Below are 21,949 nucleotides of genomic sequence, written 5' to 3'. Positions count from 1 at the left end.
GTCCCGAACTGAGGTTAATGGGCCATGTCCCAGCTGTGGGATGGGGCAGCACCAGGAATTCAGACACCAGTGGCTGTCCCCACCTTGTTGGAGCAGATCAGTCATATCTGCACATACCCTACGGCCTTGCTCAGGAAAGGAGCTGAACCCTGACTGGCCCGAGCAGGCCCCCGATTACAGGCCGCCCATGTGCGGGTCACTCGGTGACCATCTGGCTGGAGCTGCTCTGCCCGTGACGGGCCATGGAGGTGTGCAGAGCCAATCCGTGCGGCTGCCCCTGGCCCCTGGATTAGAGACAGGCCGGGTCAGCGGGTAGGCAGGAGGGACTGGAGCAGAGACACACGTTCATCAGTCAGGGTTCCAGGAGGCAAGCCCCAGGCACGGACTCTCGCCGATTAAACCGAAAAGAAGTTTCTGAAAACCACACCGGGATACACACTCTAGCAGGCCCTGTCAGTGCCCTACCCAGAGCCCCCTGCATTCGTGGCCGTGGGCCCAGTCTGCTTATGGCGACAGTGTAGGGATCGCTGACCACACGGAGTGCGCTGGGCCGGTGGCAGGGTGAACGGGAAGTGCTGGCGAGTTCATGCCCCTTGAAGCAGCTTCGAGCCAATGACGGATGGGGAGGTCAAAAAAGACCCCCTCCCTCAACGGAGCCAACTCTGAGGCCTGTGCCACCCTCTCCCCCAGAGCTCCAGGTGCCCGGAGCGGTAACCAGCCCGATCTAACAGTTCTCTGTTGCCGTGGAGCAAACCATCCAAAAACTCTGTGCTGTAAAACAATAGCGATGAATTATTTCTCAGGATTCTGGGGGTTGGATGGCGACTCCTACTGCTAGTGTCCTCTCGTGCAGCTGCGGTCCATAGGAAAGAAGGTCCAAGAGAGCCTCGTCCGTCTGGCGGTTGGCTGGGTGCCTCAGTTTCCCTCCACATGACCCCCTCATCCTCCACTAGGAAGAGACCGGCTTCCTGGTGAGGTGGTCTCAGGGCAGTGTTCGGAAAGGGCCCAGGCAGAAGCTGCAGGGCTCCATTAAGCTCCCGGACTCACTTAGTGCTTCTTCTGCCTCTATTCTATGGGTCGAAACAAAGCCCGAGGCTGGCCAGATCCGCGGGGTGAAGAAATACACCCCCCCCCCCCCCCCCCCGCCATGCGGAGCAAGCTGGATACTGGATGGGACGAAGGGGGCGGGGCATGAAACAACCCAGCACATACCCACTAACACGTACTTTATTGACTTCCTTCTCTAGCTCTCTTCCTCTCTTCTACCATTATTTCTGGGGAGAAACCATTACTGGCTGCACGTGAATATTTGAATCACTGTCTGCTCTGGGGGAACCTAACCCAGGATCCATGCAGAATCATCTGGAGAGCTGGCAATCAGGCTTGAGGCACTGCTCCCAGGAAAGGTGGCCCCTGCCTAGAGGCAGCTAGTGCCACTGTCCCCAAGCTAGATGCCTGTGCCACCTGGTGCTTCTTTCTTCAGGTGCTCACGTCTGGTCAGAGCCCAGTGTGAGTGATACTAAATGATGGAGTCTATGGCACTTGCCCGAAGCCTTACTGGCAAGGAGGCAGCAGAAGCCAGGGTCCGGGGCTCAGCAGTGGGGAGGAGGGCTTGCGAGGACAGAAATGGTCCCAAACCTAGCAAGGATGTGCACCAATGTCCACTTCCCCGAGAATTAGAGGCACCCGGAGAGAAGAAGGTGGGGGAAGGAGTGGCACCAGAGAAGAGCAAGCAGGTGCCCAGAGCTGCCCCTTGGGGTTTTCCCCGTTCCATTTCAGTCCTCACACTTTCTGACCATTATGTCTTCCTTTCTTAAGGTGATGTAGGTGAGTCTTGATTTCTTTCTACCAAAGTAGCCCTACTAACAAAGCCCAAGCTCCTGTGGACACAGGAACCCGGGCCATGGGTTTAGTAGTCCCATGTGGACCTGGGATTGGGACCGCCAGACCTCCTATGGAGATTTGAGGTTTCCAGGAAACCTCTCTCACCGAGAGGCCGCCTGGTCACATGCAATTGTCTGCCATGATCCCCCAAAGAGGTCTACGTGACATCAGCATCTTACGGGTATGCGTTCTTTTTTAAAAAAAGATTAATTAATTTATTTGAGAGAGAGAGAGAGAGAGGGCTGCTCATGTGAGCAGGGGAGGAGCAGAGGAAGAGGGAGAGAGGGAATCTCTAGCAGACTTCCCGCTGAGTGCGGAGCCCACATGGGTCTCCATGTCACGACCCCGAGATCACAACCTGAGCCAAAAATCAGCAGTCAGACGCTCAACCGACTGAGCTACCCAGCCATCCCCATGAGTACAAATTCTTGTGAGTATGTTATGCTTTAACTTCTGGAGGCTGTCTGGCTTGTTAGTTCCTCTGCGGGTCCTTTTGGTCACCCCACAAATGCTTATTGTAGATCTTAGAAATGTTCACCCTCTTGGGAAGAAGTTCAGATGCAAAGCTATTAATAAAGAACAAATGCACGAGTCTTCGTACAGTGTTTACAGATCAGACATTGGAACGATTTCCAAGTCGTAGCCTTCCAATATTGCTGTACTTTTATTTGTTTAATTAATTTGAAAAGCCAATGTGATGCATACACACACAGCTGGAAAGTCACACAGTGCTAGAAGTCTTCTGACAGTGTGGCGGTTCCCTGTTCCACCTTTCCCCACGTTTCCAGTTCTCCTCCTTAAAGGCAACCACCAAACTCTGCTACCTGTTGCTTCTGGAGTTTACCCATTTCTTTATGTCTGAAGAATATGCCTATGCTACTTAATTTCAGGCATTATCTTGATTACTGAATTACAGGCATTATCGATTGATTTCTTCTTATGATAGATGAAGTTTAATGCTCTTGCACTAATGTCCTTTCTTCTTCCCCTCCTCATCCTTCCAGTATGTCTTTTGGGGTTTGCTTGTTCGTTTGTTTGTTTTTTAGAAAGGGTGAGGGGAGGAGAGGAGCCAAGGGAGAGGAGGAGAGAGAATCCTAAGCGGACACAGGGCTGGATCTTACAACTCTGAAATCATGACCTGAACGGAAATCAAGAGTCGAACGCTTAACCGACTGAGCCAGCCAGGCGCCCCTCCAATATGGTTATGTTACAATTTTTGCTTAAGTCAACGTGGAGAGTCCACAGTGTCATGCCTATGTAAAAAGTTAATTCTCAGCTGAACTTTGTAACTCGTGCTGTTGTTTCCTTTCTGGGGTTTTTGGCTTTTGTTTTCCCCAAAGTTAGTAATTGCTTTGTTATTTTCATTTGTTTAACTATTTATTTATTTATTTATTTATTTATTTATTTATTTGAGAGAGAGTGCATACACCAGTCGGGGGAGGGCAAAGGGAGGGGCAGAGGGAGAAACTGACTCTCTGCCTTGTGGGGCTCAATCCCAGGACTGTGAGCTCATGACCTGAGCTGAAGACAGATGCTTTAACCTACTGAGCCACCCAGGCGCCCCTGCTTAACCTTCTTTACAGCCACTGCATATCCTTTCCACAGTACACTTTTCCGTAGGGTCAATCATAGGAGGTAATCCAGCATTTCCAATTTTCTCCCTGGAGCTTTCCTTCCTGGAGACCTTTGTTTTCCTTCAGCCTGGACTTGGTGTTCTCTAGGCCACCCTCCCAGTTGTTGTCTCAGAATTTCCTTTTGCTGTCATCCTTAAAATTCCCTTCACCTCTCTCTGGAGTTGGGAGTCTATGTGTCCTGATCTCACGGCTTTCTCTTCCTTGGTTTTCTCCCCTTGCTCTGGTAACACATCTTGTCGGCAAACAATGTATAGCAGCCGAGGAATGATGATGACTGTTCCAGTCTAGTCTGTCTGCCCTCCAGAGTCTCCCTCCATGGTCCTCCAGAAAACGCCTTTGACTTTTCTTTTGGTTGGATCTCTTGTTTCCTGCATCCATCCTTCTTGATTTTAGTGAACAACTTCTAGTAGCTTCCTGAGAAGGGGTTTGCACTAGTGACTTCTGGAGACTTTGCATGGCTGAAAAGTACACGTCCCCTACCTGATTAAAAATTAGTCTGAACATAGAATTCTGGGACAGAAATCATGTTCCTTTAGAATACTGAGGACCTTGCTTTATTGTCTTCTTTGCCAGTATGACTACTGAGAGGCTCCAATCCATTAGAAGCACTGACCCCACTTTTCTCCCTGGAAGTTTACCAGATTTTTCTCCTGTCCTCATATTCTGGAAACTACCAGTGATATACATTGGCATGGAACTGTTTTCAGCCACTATGCTGGAAGCTTAGTGGGCTATTCAGTCTTTACAGTGCAGAATTATTATTTTTAAAAAAGTTTTTATTTATTTCAATAATCCCTACACTCAGTGTGGGGCCTGAACTCAAAATCCTGAGCTCAAGAGTCACATGTTCCTCTGACTAAGCCAGCCTGATGCCCCCGTGGTGCAGAATTATCATTATTACTTTTTAAAGATTTTGTTTATGTATGTATGTATGTATTTAGAGCATGAGCAGGGGGAGGGACAGACAAAGAGGGAGAGAGAGGATATCAAGCAGACTCCGTGCTGAGTGCCCAGACTTGGGGCTCGATCCCATGACCCTCAGATCATGACCTGAGCCGGAATCAAGAGTGGGATGCTTAACCCCTGGAATAACCCAGGCATCCCCCATGGGGCAGAATTATTAAGAAGATCCTGGCAACCTACTGTGGGTTGCCTAGACCTGAGCCGGGGCCCCCATCTCCTGGTAAGAGGAGCCACACCTGAATTTAGCTTCTTATTGGACCCACAACAGCTTTCTCTCCAATTTGCCCCCAGTGGGGGTCTGGGAGTAGACCTACAAATCCCCAGAGACCCCAAGGTCTCCAGATGCCAAGCAGCTGGCGTTCCCCAGCAACAGCAAACATTAGGTACCCAGAATCCAGGCTGTCTGGTCCAACAGCCCACGATTACCCCCTTGACGAAGCTGCTTTCCACTGTCGCCTATGAGAGGGAGACTCCCCACGAGGAGGAGGTCCCTCGCCTAGAACCAGACGCACGCTGCATCCCAGCTGCACCCGGCCCCAGCACGTGTCTCTGTGGAATCATGGGAGAGTCAGGTGCTCCCGCTGAGTTTCCCATGCTTGTTCACATGTTTAGGAATTCCAATCATTCTTTTTTTGTTGTTCTCTAAATGGTCTTTTTAAAAAACAACCTTCCATTCTCAGTACGCAATGCCTCTTATTTCTCTGGGGATATTAATGATCTTTTAAAAATCTTTTTTATCTTTCCTGCTGCCTTAGGTCATTTGGTCTCTAGATTCCTTATTAAAGGTCTTTCTAAGAAGTCTGGTAACCTTTGGTTGTCTGCTTGTAATTAAGTATAGTGGTGAATGGAGAGGAAACGAAGGGCTCGTTGGAAAATGAGTAGTGACTGGGGCACTTTGACTTTGAGCCTCACTGTAGGGTGATCTTGGTGGACCTTTTGGTGCAGATCCTCTGGGTCAATGTCTTTATTTAGGTTTTCCCTTTGGGTGGTCAAGTGCCCAGAGAGTTGTCTTCTGATCTCCTGCCTGGAGGGCAAAGCCTGGTGCCAGTGCTGTGGGGGCTGGGTTGGGAACGAGAAATGGAGGGTGGGTCGGCCAAGACGGAATCCCTCCCAAATCCTGTCTTCTCTGCTTTATCTTCTGCAGAGAATAAAGCTCCAGTGCCTGCCCTGAGGGAGAAGGAAAGGTGCCCAGCACTGTGGAGTCTGGGTGGGGTGTGGAGGACCCATGGCCTCCCAGGTCTCCCCATCCCCACCAGCCCCCTTACTTCCTGCTCCTCCCAGGGCTGCGATCAGCACTTGAGCACAGCGAGAACTCTGCCTTGGAATTGGAGCCTGTCTGAGTTTCTCTCCCACTGGTTTAGGATTTCGCTCCTTGGGGGATGCCCATGTCCAGTTACCACTTGTCCATTTCCAGCCACCCCGCCCCCCGCCTAAATTTATCACTGCAAACTTCTGCCTTGTCTCTTCTGTCCTTGTACATTTATATCTTAAAGAAAAATATTTTCATTAGTTGTAGGAATTTTGGAAGGGAGCAAGCCTAGGTGCCCATGTTCAGTCAGCCAATTTGCTGCCCCCTTGCTATGCTCCAACTAGTCTACCAAGTGATGAGCAGCTGGTGGAGGCTTGGTCCTGCTGATGTTGTCTCTCTGCCACAAGGCAGTTCAGCCAGGTCCGCAGGGGCTCAAATGGCTGCAGCTGGGAGGCGGAGACACGTTCCCTCCAGACGGACCCCCACAGCCCCAACCTCTCAGGGTCTCTTAGAGCCCCCACACCTACAGCGCCTTCACAGGGAGCTCAGAAGGAGGGAGGCATGGGCAAGCGGGTACTATTTGGGTGAGAAAGCATGATGCCCAGCCAGGCGTGTCCAAGGACAACCCAACCCACTGGCCTTGGGGAAGGCGGGCAGCGCCCTCTGCATCCATGTGGCTGGGAGCTGCGGAGAGCAGGGAGGTTGGACCACACACTGGAAAGATGCTGACTTTATTCCTTCTGGGCTTCTTTCAAATGCTGCCTCTGAAGCCTGATCATCCTGGGGGCTTAGGGCCCTTATTTTCAGAACTGGGGCTGATTCTTTGTCAGGTTAACTACTCTCTGGTGATGATGTCCTCCCATATGTTGGTGGATTCTTCTGGTTCCTGGAAAAAAAAAAAAAAAGGCTGTCTTAGTTTGGTTCTTTGGTATAACAAAATACCACAGACTGGGTGGCTTCTCAACAACCAGAAATTTATTTTTCTCAGGCCTGAAGGCTGGAAGTCTGAGATCAAGATGCCAGCATGGTCCAGTTCTGGTGGGGACCCTCTTCTGGGTTGTAGAAAGGCCAATTTCTTACTGTGTCCCCATAGGACAGAGAGCAGAGGGGAAGCAAGCTCTCTTAGGACTCTTCTTCTTCTTTTCTTAATTTAAATTTTGTTAGTTAACATGTAGAGCAATATTGGTTTTTGGAGTAGAATTCAGTGATTCAACCCTTTCGTACAACACCCAGTGCTCATCCCAACAAGTACTCTCCTTAATACCAATCACCCAGCTAGCCCGCCGCCCCACCCACCTCCCTCCATCAACCTTCAGTTTGTTCTCTGTCATTAAGAATCATTTGTGGCTTGTTTCTCTCTCTCTTTTTTTTCCTTTACCCCTTCCCTTATGTTCTTTCTTCTGTTTTCTTTCTTATATTTGACATATGAGTGAGATCATATGGTATTTGTCTTACTCTGACTGATTTATTTTACTTAGCATAATACTCCCTAGTTCCGTTCACGTCATTCATCGCAAACAGCAAGATTTCATTATTTTTGATGGCTGAGTAATATTCCATGTAGATATACACCACATCTTCTTTATCCCTCATCAGTTGACGGACATTTGGGCTTGCTCCATAGTTTGGTTATTGTTGATAATGCTGCTATAAATATCGGAGTGCATGTACCCCTTCAAATCTGTATTTTTATATCCTTTGGGTAAATATCTAGTAGTGTTGGTAATTAATTCTATGTTCCACTTTTTAAGAAACCGCCATGCTGTTTTCCTGAGCCTTACTTCGAAATGCACTAAATGTGCCCTCCACTGTGAGGCTTCTGTCCTCAGCTCTCTGCCCATCTCCTAGTTCAAGATGTCCTCTGTGATCAGAGGCACACAGCCCTTGTCAGGTTGTTTTCCAGTCATATGTTCTAAGTGCCCTGAGGGCAGGGACAGGGTCTTCCCCCAAGTCTCACATCCCAGAGCATCGTGTGCTCTTGACTTAGGGTGAGCCAATGACGACATGAATCTGGTTGTTTGACTGACTGGGTGACCAGCTGCTCACCCCCCACTGACCAGCTGTCCGTTGACTGACAGATCAGTGGAGCGTTCTCCCTCTTCTCTCTGCCAAATCACATCCTTTTATTTTGGGCTGGAAAAGAAATAGTCGTTACCTCTCTGCCTGTGAGGTGATTAAGTGTGGGCTCAGGGATCCGAGGCTTACTAGTTAGGTCACTATGGAAAAATTTTTGAAGCTCTCGAGCCTCAGTTCCTTTGTCTGTATAATGGGAGTAATACCGCTACCTACCACAAGTGGCCGCTGTGCAGCTAGAACACAGGATGTTTACACAGTGTGGGGCCCCAGCCCGCCTCCGCCGCCCTGTGGGTCCTGGGGCTACCACGTCCTGGCTGCCAGGAAATGCTGCTGTCCCCTGTACTCTCACCTCTGCTAGTTTCCACGTGTCTCACGGTCCCCTGTCCTCCTGAGCCATGCAGGAACCTGGGACTCACTCTTGCAGCCTTGGAGGGAGGTAGCTAGGGTGAAACTGCTGCGGGCCCCTGGGGACACACTTGAGACTCCCATCAGCCATTACTGCTGTGACCTCAGGCGCAAGTCCTCTGGCTCAGATGTCCAAAAGGGTTTAAGAGTCCAAGGGTCAGGGAGCGTCAGCTCAGTCAGGGACCCTGAAGAGCACCCGGATGAACCCCTCGATGTACAGACATGGATGGATGGGCCCCAGAAGGACAGACACATGAGGTAGGAGCCCCTGGTCTCAGGAAGTATTCCTGCTGAGTGACACTCGGTGATCCCCTTCCTGAGTTGGGGGATGGACTGGATTTTGTAAACTCTCTCTTCTGGGTCTGAGACTTCCTGAGCCAAGGCCTCCCGTGCAGCCCTTGTCCCTGCGGATGGCAGCTCATTTCCTTTTTCATTCAGTTTGAACACTCCCCATCTGGCATTGCTTTGGAGCAGTTATTATTTGTAATCAACGTCAATTCAACCCTAATGATGTAACCTGAACACATTGTGGTGAAGCCTGGACCGCAGCTGCTTCGTAGGGGGACATCCCCAGGTCTGGCTGGCCTTTGACCTCTTCCTACCTCCCTCTGGGCCCATTAGAAGAGGGTAGGGGCTGGTCCTCTGCCCTAATCCCCTCCCCGTCTTGAGGACCAGCCTGTCAGATCCACCCCTCTGCCGGGCCCAAATGTGCAACTCTTATCTTTGGAACCCGACCTGGGGCACCCATGCTATCCAGAGAAGCAGGGACAGGGGACCGGGAGAAGGGAGAGGGGAGACAGAAGGCTCTGTTGGTCGATTCAGAGGTTGTGGTAAGTACGCCCTGGGCAAGCACTTCCTGAGCCGTGGGAAGACTCAGCTACTAGAGGGCTGACAGGTTAGAGAGCAGCTCTTACATGAATTTACTAGAACATTTATAGCTTTTCCCCAAGGCCACATGTTGAAGCCATTAAACCCAAAGGAGTGAGGGGTGGGGTGTTTTAAGGCACTGTGCCTGAATTGGGGACAAATGCAGAGGGGATGGGCTGGGAAGTCTGGGTCCCTGAAGTTCCGCTTGAAAGTGGAGCCAATGCCTCCAACAGGGTGAGGGGCTAGCCTGGCCTCTGGGGTTTGGGACGTAGAGTGACTGATGCCAGCAATGCGTGGTGTCCTGTGATGGGGTGACCAGGCCTAGATGGCACACCTGGGTAGAAATTTTGTGCCCTGACTTGGACGAAGTGATCTAATTTCTTGGAGCCTCGCTTTCCCCTCTGTGCTTGTTGCAGGGAGAGACGAGGAGCACTGTGAGGGAGAGGTGTGATGATGCCCCTGGGAGGCTCTGCCCCTAGGAGGCTTCAGGCCCCCAAATGCCTCATGGCCACACCCTGTCTCTTCCCTCAGCACCGTCCCCAGGCCCCATCTCTCAAAGTATGGGTCACGTAATACTAACACAGGGTTCACTGCGGGCCAGTCAGACACGGGCTGCAAGGTCAGAAAGTAGGTTGAGGATCAAAATATTGGCCTGAGAATCTGATTTTTGTAAAAAGAAAAGCCTCAGTTCCTGTTGGATTAGAAATTCTTTTGTTCTCCCTCAGCAGGCCCAGAGCAGCAGAGCCAGAAGTGGGAGTGTTTTTAAAGTCACTTTCTTGCTCAAGATGGCCCAGCAGCTCCCCATTGGCAAGAGGTAGACACTGAAGACCGAGCTGCAGTCTGCTGTGGGCTGTGCCAAGCAGACACGGCAGAAGCTGCCCTTGGGGCTGACCGTCTAGCCATCACAGTTGGGCTTTTCCCGGCTGGCCCCTCCCCATCCGCATGAGATTCACCAGGGAAGAGGTAGGGCTTGCTAAAATGCAGACTCCTGGGTCCTGCTCTGGGGCCTCCTGGTCAGACTTTTGGGGGCTGGGACCTTTTAAGCACGTTCTCCATAGGATTCTTATGCACAACGAAGTGTGAGAACCAGCCCCTCTTCCCTGGCCAATCTAGGACTGCCCTTCTGCCTGCAACAGGGATTTCCACCCCTCTTGCAACCCCACCGACCAAGAAGGAAGAATGAGGGAACTGAGGAATGAGATAAAGTCGTCATGTCCCCCTCGCCTGCAAGGGTAGGCTAAGCCATTCATCTTGTCACGCCCAATTTGTTCCAGCCGTCCTTAACATTTGCTGATTACATTCGGGTACATTCCCCCCGCTCTTCTTTTCCTCGTGGCTTCCTGATGGGCATGAAAGTAGAGTCTCTCTTTAGGAACTGAGAACTTACACATTTTCAGAAGCCTGAACAAAGCCTTGCATGCCACCTCTGTCTACTACCCACATAGGCAGGAATCAGTGGTGATTTTATATCTGCCTGCACGTGGGAGGAAGTGAGAGAAGGCTACAAAGTAACAATGGCTTCAATGAGATAGACGCTGAATTCTTTTCTATTTTAAAGAAGTCACTGAGAGGCCATCTGGGGCTTGCAGAGTGGCTTAATGAAATCATCCTGTGTTCAGACTCTTTCAGACTTGCTTCTCCACCAGCTGCATGAGATTCATTATGTACTGTCGGTTTCATGGTCCTAAATGGCTGCTCTAGCTCCAGCCCTTACAGCCATCTTCCAGTTAGTATGAATGATAAAGAGGAGAAGAAAGGCCATCTCTTTGCCTTAAAGAATACTTCCTGGGAGTAGCACACAGACTCTTGCTTTCAGTCCATCAGTCAGAACTTAGTTACACAGCTAAAAAGGAATCTGGGAAATGTAGTCCTTAGTCCAGGTGGCCATATGTCCAATGAGAAGTCAGACATTGTATGGTTAAGAAAAAAGGGGAAAACATAAAATGGGGGCTGCTAGCATTCTGCAACACCGTTGTAGTCTTCCTTAGCCTGGGACGTGTTTGCTATGGTGACCCTTACATTTGAATTGATTTATGAATGCATATAATTGCCTCATGTCTAATAAGAATACAATCAGAGAAAATGTGGAAAAGATAGTAAAAGAATGAGATAATTACAAAGGTAATGAGACTAAAGCATACCTTTTCAGAGACAGGTATATGTAATCGCCTTGGATTTGGGAATAATGGGGCTTGGGAACCACCTTTAGAATCCGACATCCTCATAAAGGGAGGAGTACTCATAGAACATTCTTTCCCTGGTTAAAAACGTCAGGGGTGTCCTCTATTCCTTCTTTATACTCCTGCACTTTGGATCAATGTGCTATTCCTAAGTCTGACTTTCAATCTCACCTCATTATTTATCCCCTTGATTTCCTAGACCCTAGAGTCTGCTCCCATGCCCATTTGTTCTGTGCATAGATGGATTTCTCTTCCCGATCAGCTCAGCCCTCTGCTCCAAAACCTCTAGGGTTCCCCAAAGCTTACCAAATATATTCTTACTTTCTTCACTGGGCACACAAACACACACACACACACACGCGCGCACACTCTATTCTCATCAAAAGAAACCACTCGGTGTTTCCCTGATTCACCATGTGTCTTGGCTTCTTTGGGCTTCTGCCTAAGCCAGTCACCACTGGCCTTCCATATGAGGCTTTGCCTGGTTCCACTGGCTACTGCCAGAGAAAAACGTGTCTGGGCTTGCTAAGGGAGGATGAGAGACATGTGGAGCAGGGCTACCTCGCAACTCAGAGACTGGCCGTTGTGAGAAGCAGAGCCAGCCCGGATGCCTCAGAGCAGAGCAGGGCCCGCCTGCCCGCAGATCTGTGAGAATCAATGCTTACACGCTTCTTGAGTGCCTCTGTGATTTTATGACTATTTCTTATGTAATATTTTTGCAGCAGTTCCTAACTCATCCACCGGACGGTAGACATTCAATTTGAATACGCGCAGTATTGTCGGTGTGTCTTTCAGAGTACTGGTCCCTTCTCCCTTCAGTTAGGATCAGGTGTGGCTATGAACACAGAGACCCATAGAAACAGTGGCTTAAATAAGTTCAGAGTTTATTTCTCTCCCATATGAAGACCGAGAAGCAGGGAACCCGTGGTGGTGAACCGGCTGGCAAGCGGGAGAAATCCGTGTTGCCAAGAGCTGGATCCAGCTCACCCAGACGGTCTGAGGTCATGCCTGGGGACTGACAATCAGCTGAGCTTCTGGCCTAGGCCGTATCCAGTATGAGGAACAAGCACCATTTCCTAACTTGCCCAGCCAGAAGAAACATCTTTTCGTGTGCCAGCAGAGTATAAGGATGTGTGCTGTTTCATGTGTGTTTTATTTTTTACTTTTATTTTTGAAAAATTTCAAATATACACTGTATTGATCAGGGTTCTCCAGAGAAACCGAACCAACAGAATAGATAGCAGGAGATTTATTTTAAGGGTTGAGCTCATGTGGTTATGGAGACTCAGATGTCCCACTGTCTGCCCTCTGGAAGCTGGAGACCCAGGAAAGCCACTGGTGAAGTTCTGATCTAAACCGGAAGGCCTGAGAACCAGGGGAGCCAATGGCATAGGTTCCAAGAACTAGCAGCCCTGATGTCTGAGGATGGGAGAAGCTGGATGTCTCAGCTCAAGCAGGAGAGCAAATTTGCCCTTCCTCCACCTCTGTCTTCTACTGGGGCCCTCTGGGGATTGGAGGATGTCCAACCACACTGGGGAGAGTATCACCTTTACTCTGTGTACCAGATCAAATACTGACCTCTTCCAGAATCACCCTCACAGCCATGCCCAGAAATAGTGTTTCACCATCTCATGTTGACACACAAAAGTAGAGAGAATAATATAACGAATCCCCACATGTCTGTCATTCAACTTCAGTAATTATCATCTAAGTGTCCACTTGGTTTCAGCTATACTCCTCCCCCCAGGAAATGTAAGAACCTTCCAGACTTTATAATTTTTAAGCAATCTCTACACCCAACGTGGAGCTCGAACTCACAACCCCAAGATTGAGAGTTGCACACTCCACCAACTAAGCCAGTCAGGTGCCCTCCCAAACGTCATTTAATATTTTCTGCAAAACATCTAACTACAAGGATGCTTTGTGTAAATATAACCACAAAACCATTATCCCATCTGAAAAAGCCCAATTCCTTAATATCCTAATATCCAATGTCTGCATCGGCCCAATTATTTTATAGCTTATTTGTTCTAATCATGTTGCTCAAAAGTCTAAATGCTGCATTGGTTGATGTATCCCCTTTGTCTCTATAGGTTGCCCCACTGTCTCCTTTTTTCTGCCCTGTAATTCACTTTTTGAAGAAAATGGTTGGTTTGTCCTGTAGTATTTCTGTGATTTAGATTCTGCTCATTGCATCCAATGGTATCTTTTATTTTTTATTTTTATTTATTTATTAAAGAGAGAGCAAGTACGAGTGAGGGGCAGGACAGAGGGAAAGGGAGAAGCAGACTCCCCACTGAGCAGGGAGCCAGGACCCTGAGTTCATGACCTGAGCCGAAGGCAGACGCTTAACCTGGCTGAGCCACCTGGTCACCCCCAATGGTAACCTTTTTATATGTTTCTCATTTTCTTGTGCTTCCTATCAATTGGGAATTAAGATCTAGAAGTCTGATTAGGTTCAAGTTCCATTTTCTGGAAAGACAACTTCATAGGGAGTGGACTGTTCTTCTATTAGGAGACTTGTCACCTCCCACTGTCTCTCTTTTGGTGACATTAACAGCTGTCAATGGCCATTGCCTAGAACTACTACTTCATTATGATGATATTCTCATTATATCATTTTTTCTTCACTTATTAGCCAAAACTTCTGTAGAGGAACTTCCTCTCATCAAATATTTCATTAACCTGAAACAGAGCCCATAGAGGAAAGGCAGATGCATGCTTGATTCTATTTATCAGTTGCTTGTTTGTTTGCCTGTTTTAAATGATTTCCTGGCATCCTTCAAAACAGCTCTATTTTCTAAGAAAGCCATCCCATAAAATTCTTGCTTCCATCCCTTTCCCCAGGATGTAGTCATAGGACTCCCCTCACTGCCAGGGGTTCTGGAACCTTCAGCCCTTAACCTGGGCAGTCAGAGGGCTCAGATAATTTCCCTATTACAGTGGAGAAGGGGATCATGGTCCCCAGTTCCTGGTCCGTTTCTTGTTGGCTCACCCAATAAGAGCTGAGGGAAGCTCCAGTCTGGTTAGCGTGTGCTTCTGCAACACATGTGTCCCCAGTCCTGTCCCAACTGCTCCCTCCACCCCATGTCACAGCACAGTGCAGAGCACAGAGCTTTCTCCTGTGGCCTCACTCTTCCTGGGCTGCTGCTATGGCTCCCTTTCCTTCCCTTCCCTCTTCTCCTCCTCCTCCCTCCCTCTATTTCCTCACTTCTCCCCCACTTCCTTCTCTTCCCCCCAACCCCAGCTCCTTCTCCTCCTCCTCCTATGTTTACTTCTGGTTTCATGATTTGTATCTCTCATCTTCTCAGCCTGTTGCAAATGGACCCACCCTTTAGGTGCCTCTTAATTCTGCTCTGTCCTGAAGGATTTCTCAAGTACTCAAGCCCACCTTGGCTTCTGCCCAACTCATGGTCATCCCTGGTAATGGGCAGCTTCTCTGGGATCCCTCTTTATTTTCTCAAGGGTATGCCCTGACTCCCCAGTCCTCGTCTGTGCCCCACTGTGCCTCTTTCCATGGGAGGAGGCTGCATCTAGAACTCCTGCCCTGTTGAGCACAGAAGATGTTGTGACTCCCATCACAGAGGGATATCTACAGAAGTCCAGCTGTTTTGCACAGATTTCCAAAGCTGGGTCTACCTGATGCCAGCCTAAGCTGGAGAGGAGCAGAATTTCTGTTGTCTGCCTTGGACAACTGTTCATGTTTATGAGGCTGATGTGCTGGGTTTGCTTCAATTTGTCGAGTAAAGGGCAATGGTGGTCATCACTTAGATCTAATGTTGGGCTCCAGAGGAGTAGTTCTTAAAACAGATGCACCTGGGCCCCAGAAACATGAAGGTCTGTAGATCCTCCCCTCTGCGGGTGGCCCAGGTGGAGGCAAAAGAGAGTGAGGAATCCTGGTGTGGGTCAAGGTCCAAGGTGATGGTGCTATCTCTATCTTAGTGGGCCATGTTTCTCCAGTTTGGATCAGGAATTACAGATTGACCTTCACCTTCCAGTTTTTAAACATATCTTCCCGCTAAGCCTGCAGACTTGCTCTTGGTCTTGACTTGGCAGGGGTGGAAGCACACATAAAGAGAAAGCCACAATGAATGAAATATTTCTACAAATCTACTTATTCTCAGGAATCTGCATCATTGTACTTCTGTGGACATTAACTAATGGGAAGGAGAGTGGAAAACAGTCATCCTGGCGTGATGGAGAACCAGTGGGAAGTAGCAGCAATGCCAGGCTATGTGACAGGAAACAGGGATTCCCGTTCTAACTCAGCCAGGAATGGCAGCACCCTTGTTCATGACCCCAATTCTGAGCTTCGGTTTCCTTATCCATAAGATAAGGAGATGGGCAAAACAATAGTCATATTTCTTTCTTGGGGATGCCACTAAATTTATGTTTCTAGAATTTTCCGTACTCTTTACAGACTCCACAGCTATCTTCTCATTGGATCCTCACAGTACACCTTTGAGGTAGTCTGACAGGGATCATTATTACTCCCATTACACAGCTGGGTGCATGGTAATGGAATGGTAAATACCATTGGGTAAATACCCAAGGTTTCGTTGGTAATGAAACCCCTCCTCCTAATCTAGAATAGTTCCTTCTCAGCAGGAGGCTCATGCCTGTGTGTGAATACTGGTGAATTTGGGCATCTGTCTGTTATGTTTCTCTGATGTGTAAGAAGGATGCAGTTAGTAGCTGGACTCATGATTTCCCTGGGTTTACAGGGAACTCGTTGATATTTGCTTTTGTTGGATGGATGGTCCATATATGGTACAATGTACACTAAATGCTTTAACTAGGCAATCATAAATAGTAGGAGGAGGGCGAGGGTTAGTGGGCAAGGAGAGATGGACCAGTAAAGGGGCAAAAACTTAAGAGCGGAATTGCCGGCGCTATTGTATGTATTCTGTAAGTACTTACTTCACTTGGTCTTCACATTAATCCTATGAGGGAGGTTGCTATGATCACACCCATTCTACAGATATTGAAACCAAAGCCTGGAGACATTAAGTAACTTATCCAACCTAGGAAGTGGCAGAGCCAGCATGTGAAGCCAGGCAGTCTGGTTTCAGAGTTTACAGTCTAACCACTCTGCTATCTAGATCAGATTAGGTAGTAATATAAGCCTTTGTGAGTATAAAGTCAGATAAGAGAGAGAGAGAGAGAATGAATTCCCTACTCAAAGCTAGCAAGGTTGCAGAGAAATTGGCACACCACATATCCCAGTACTACAGACAGTGAGTTTAATCTTCTCATGAGCAATATGTAGCAAGACCCATACAGTTTCTCCATATTTGTCAATTTAAGAATGCCACCCCTAAGGGATCCTGGGGGTCTCAGTTTGTTAAGCAGCCTACTCCTGATTTCGGCTCAGGTCATGATCTCGGGGTCCTGGGATGTAGCCCCACCTGGTGGGTTCAACAGGGAGTCTACCTTAGGATTCTCTCTTTTCCTCTCCTTGTGCCCCTCCCCCTGCTTGTGTGCATACTCTCTCTCAAATAAATAAATAAATAAATCTTAAAAAAAACAAAAAGAGTGCCAACCCTAGAAGTTTGTTCTAAGCTTACAGTTCAACCAAAGCAGCAAGCTATAGGCATGAAGCTTATTGTGTGGTCTCTAGTAATGCAGCAAGTGTAATGCCCTAGAATAGAGCATGATTAAGTGATTTCACGGAAATTTCACTAGTTGGAATACTATGAAAACATTTAAAATGAAAATTATGAAGATAATTGTATAGAAGGATGGGGAAATGTCTCTGATAAAATGTTCATATTAAAACACAGAATAAAAAATATGTAGATTTCAATGACAAATCTGGTCTCTATGCATGTTGGCAAAGCCTGAAATAGACCAGGAAAACCTTCTAGTAGTTAGGTGTTTGTTAAGGTCTTCTCATTTTTAAGATTTTTATTAGTGGTGGCATTGTTTATTTGACAGATCATGAAAGCAGGAAAGAGATGGTGGCAGAAGCTTGTTGAAATGACCCTCAAGAACGGGGCTTAGGTCTGGTGGGAGGTTCCCCCCCACTTCATCTCGGAGTTCTCTGGGGGCAGCCACAGGCGTTTGGGGGCAAGAGGTCGAGGTTTATGTATGCTTGGGAGTGAATGGTGTGCCCTGGGTCTGCCTCATCTCACATCTGCCGTTCTTCATTCTTTGTCTCAGCTTAGAAGTCACTTTTCCCAAGTAAACCCAATTGCCACCCCCACCCCCAAATGGGCTAGCTGCCCCTCCTATGTGTCCCCTTTCCCAGTGCCCTATGCTAAGCTCCACGTCTGCACCTAGCAGGCTTTCTGGTGATGGCGTTTACAGTGCAGAGGCCCCTCTGTGCTATAAGGGTTGGGATGTTGGGGGGCCCTACATGGCCCCGCAATGCCTTGACACAAATACATCACGTATTCAATGAATGATCCAGGAGCCTGGGTTGTATTGGGTTCCTTTTAGCTTCACATACTGTGATTTTACCATCTAATTTTTACCATTTACCGATTTTTACCGTTAAATAAAGGAGCCATTGGGTTTTGGAGACAAGTCCCAACGTCGGAAGTGTCCTCCATCCATCCACCTGTGGATGGGCTCCCCAGGTGGATTCTGGCCTGGGTGTGGACTGTGAGCCTGGTCTGGGGCTGTGCTGGGAATTTTCATAGCACGTGGGTTGAGCCGCTGACAATGCCGCTGTGAGGGGGAAGCCTCTTCCCTTTTGTCGTGCCTGTACCTGGCAGGCCAGCCACGGGCCACATGTGACACAGTGACTGTGCCTCCACTGTGAATGCCAGGGAGCCTGCTAGCCCTGATGTCATGCATGCCCTCCGGCCGAGGAAGTGGGCGTGTCAGAGCAGGGCGGAGGGTGACCAAGTGGTCCGGGTTTTCTGGGTGAGTGAGTCTCTGTATGGAATCCACGCACATACTTCAGTGTATGAGTGGATTTCAATTCAGCGAATAATTATTGTGAGCTTTGTGCTCTGCAAAAGCAACAAAGCGTTGCCACGGGGAGGGAGCCTGGGACTGTACATATCTGCATTGTGTGTCCCCTCTGTGTGTCTTTGGGAATGTGTTCTTGGCACGTGTCCTGCCTTAACAAGGCTTTTGGTGTGTGCATGTCTGTGTGTCAGTGCCTGGGTCCTGTGTGCGGCTGCTCGCTCGCTTTCCACCTTCACTTGTGCCCGCAGTCAGGCTCTGCACGTGCGCCAGCCCCCATGCGCACGTCCCCGAGTGACCTGTGCGCGGTGTGCAAGGACCTCCGGGTCGTGTGCATTTGGTGCGCTCGTGCCAGTCTCTCCGCACGCACGAACGCACCTCCACATGGCTGGGTGCACGTCCCCCTCGGTGTGTGCACGTTCCGTGCGCATGCCGCCCGGATGTGTGTGCGGGGCGCTGCACGGGCGCGCGCCGGCCTGCGGGCGGCCAGGGACCCGCGCCAGTCTCCACGCGCCCCGCGGGGCTGACCTCCCCCCACCCCCTCCCCGCGCCCGGCCGCGGGCCTCGGCGATTGGCCGCCCGCGCCCTCGCAGCCGTCACCCCTCCCTCCCCACCGCCGCCACCCGCGCGCCCGCGGTCCCCGCTGTCCCCCGCGGTTCCGGCGAGGCCGCGCCGCGCTGCGCTCCGCTCCCATTGGCTGCGCGCGCCTTTGTGTGGCGGCAGCTGCGGCCCCAGCGCCTTTGAATGTCGAGAGGGGCCGGGAAGGGAGCCTTTCCATGGGCCATCTGTCTCCCCGCCAGCCGCCGCCCCACCGCCGCCCGCGCCCCGCGCTCCGCCTCCCGCCCCGGCGGCTCCCGCAGCCCCGCCGCCGCCCGCGCCCGCGCCCCGGAGCCGCGCCACAAAGGGCCCGCGCGCAGCCGCCGCCGCCGCCGCCGCCGCCGCCGCGCGAGGAGCCAGGATGGTCCTGGTCCACGTCGGCTATCTCGTGCTTCCAGTGTTTGGCTCTGTGCGAAACAGAGGTATCGCTTTTTCCTTTCGGGGTCCGCTTCGGAGCGTGGATCGGCGCAGGCACCGGGGCGGGGGCGGGCGCCGCGGGCGGCGGGGGGCTTAGGGCACACCCGCGGGGACGCAGGGCGAGCGGTGGCTTCTCCCCTCTCCCTTTTGGGGGACCCCCAGTGTGGGGGTGGCCGCCCTCGTGGGAGCTTTTGTAGTGAAGTTAGGGTTTGGCGAATTTGGGTCCCTCCCAACCCCAGCCCCATTTTTTATTCTTTGCGGTGGACGCGGTTCTCCCAGATCACAGCCCCTTCCCCTAATACCTAGCCCTGTATGATCGAAAGGAGGAGAGAGATACATGATTGTATGCGTGCGCGCGCGCGTGTGTATGTGTGTGCAAGCGTACTTGGCTTTCTGTTACTTGGTTTTTTTGAGGCATATGTATGTTTTTGTGTTTTTTATGTTTGTATGCCTTCATCTTTTGGTTATCGGTACCGCTGGCTGGTTAGCTGGGATCTGGTTATCTGCCCTATCCCGTGCCCCAGCCCCCACCCTCCGGTGGGCACTTGCACGATTTCCCGTCCCGTCCCATCCTTTTCTCCCCTTTAACCCTTTTTTTGTGTCGCCCTTTTTCTACCCCCCCCCATTGTCTTTGTATGACAGTTGCATTTATGGATTCAAAATGCTTGGGTGTGTGTGTATGTGAGCGCGTGTGTAAGTGTGTGTGCGCCTCGGAGTCAGACGTGCACTGCTGTGCACCCCTGGTCCCGGCCGGAGCGGGGTGCCCGGCCCTCCGGTGTTCCGCTGTGTGCGGATGAAGTGGGAAGCCGCCCCCCACGCCAGGCCTTTGCCCTGGGCAGGCGTTGACAAAGCAGCAGGCCGGCGCCGGCTTTGTTTTTAACTGTGATATATGGGGTGTGTTTGCACGGTCCCCTTCCCCACATCCCCTTTCCCTTACATTCTGCTCCAACAATAGCTTGGTTTCCCCCTCTTCTCCCCACCCCCCTCCACATTTCTTCCATTTTCTTTTAATCAAAAATTCCCACCTCCCAAAGCGAATTCGAGATGCATTTAGATTCATTTTTTTTTTCTTTTTTCTTTTTGTATTCTGCCTCTGGACTCACATTTCTCTTCTTGGAAATGTTTCTGCTACCCTCTCCCACTCCAAGTCTGCTTAAATCCCTGCTGGCTAAGGCCCTCCCCCACTCCCCCCTCCCTCCCGCCCAGAATGATGTCTTCCCTTTGCGACCAGGGCTGCTCCACCGAGTCAGAGCAGGGGGTGGGGTCGCGGGGCCAGCGCTGTAGTGCGCCCCAGGGGCCCGATTGGGCAAGCAAATGAAAGCCCGGCCCTCTTTCTTCCAGCCCAGCTGTCCCCAGCCCCACGCCTCTCCCCAGAACCTAAAAGGCAAGGTTGGCCCCCTTAGGCCTGTTTGAACCGCAGTTTTTTTTGTGTTGATGATAGAATGATGACATTCTGCATTTATCAAATCTTTTTTTTTCTTCATTGTGTAGCTCAGTGAATGGTCAACTCGCTGCTGTGTGCGCTGTGACCCTTCTGCCTCCGCATTTAGCTGTATTGTGACACCCCTCTTAACCATCTCCTGTCTCCATCTGAGGAAAGCATTGCTATTTAAGCGGCAGTATCCCTATCTCAGGCCGGCCTAGCGGTGGAGGGGGTGTGGAGGGGGTGTGTGAGGAGTAGGATGGGGGCGGGGGCCGGGTGAGCGCTCCCTGGAAATGCCAGCCCCCTCCCCCAACACACAATTATTATGTCTTCTTACTTGGCATTTCCTCTCAAAACGGGTGGGGAACATTACACTAGGCAGAAATTCAAAAATGATTAAGAAGGATGTTGAGCCTGAAAGTATAATTATCCTGATTAAATCATTATCATCCTCATTAATACCGCAGATCTCTAAATACCATTGCAGGATGCCGATTTTACGGTTTGAAATTCAAATTGCTCCGCTGCCTTTAAATTTTATTTTTGATATGTTCTCCTCCCCCCAAGCCCCCCTCCCTCGCCACCCCCCAATAAATTCTGCCCCAGTCAGTCAAAGTTTACTTTCATGGCAAACACGCCCACAGGAAATTCAAGGGTGGAGGGTGAGTCGGGCTGTGGGTAAAATTTAGCACAATGAGATAAGAATTCATGACCTTTCGATAGAGGATACTAATGCTTAACCCAACAAGGTCCTACACCACAATCTTCTTGTAAAACTGTTAGATAGCTTGCCAGCTTAAGTCTGTTCTTTTTAGTTTCCATTGTAGTAGTGTAGGATGTAGGCCATTTCAGAATAGATGTAGAGAAATAACCATTTTTGTATCTTCATCTTGTTTAGCTGAGTACATTGCACTGTAAATCCCTGTTAAGTGGATTCCTTTTGCCTTGGCTTGGAGGCTCCGGCACCCCATTTCCCACTTACCTGGGTGTCCATCAGCTGGTTTCTTGGCAAACACCCAGGCGTAAGTGAAGAGAGTACATTTAGTCGGAGGCAAAAAATACTAAGTATATATATATATATATATATATATATGAAAATCTCTGATGAAATGACAGTTGCCGCTACTCTGTAGCCTCTGAAAATTTGGTGCAGCAAGGTCCCTGGCTGAAGGGGGAGCCACGGCCATGGCGTCTTAATTATTTAAGGGTACGATGTCAAGAGCATCTCTGGACATCCGCCCTGGCCCTCAGAACTGCCCCTTTAACAGCCGGCTCCCTTCTGCTGCCTCACCGGCCCGGACCTGCTTGAAAACTGAAACAAAACGACGGCAGTGATGTA

The 21,949-nt window shown here is 50.0% G+C and overlaps 1 protein-coding gene across 1 annotated transcript in view; it reads left to right on the top strand.

Annotated features, from left to right (window-relative positions):
- Window positions 1–19,087: 19,087 nt before the first annotated feature.
- The window catches only part of RNF165 (ring finger protein 165), a 98,465-nt gene continuing 95,603 nt past the window's right edge, over window positions 19,088–21,949 (top strand). The window contains exon 1 of the mRNA XM_032859477.1: window positions 19,088–19,192. Within this exon, the coding sequence (XP_032715368.1) occupies window positions 19,132–19,192 (61 nt within the window). The 5' untranslated portion in view covers window positions 19,088–19,131. The remainder of the gene's footprint in view (window positions 19,193–21,949) is intronic.

The sequence above is a fragment of the Lontra canadensis genome, unplaced genomic scaffold (genome assembly GCF_010015895.1).
Source record: "Lontra canadensis isolate GAN:19392208 unplaced genomic scaffold, GSC_riverotter_1.0 scaffold17, whole genome shotgun sequence".
NCBI classification, from domain to species: domain Eukaryota; kingdom Metazoa; phylum Chordata; class Mammalia; order Carnivora; family Mustelidae; genus Lontra; species Lontra canadensis.
This window is presented reverse-complemented; position numbering and strand designations above follow the sequence as displayed.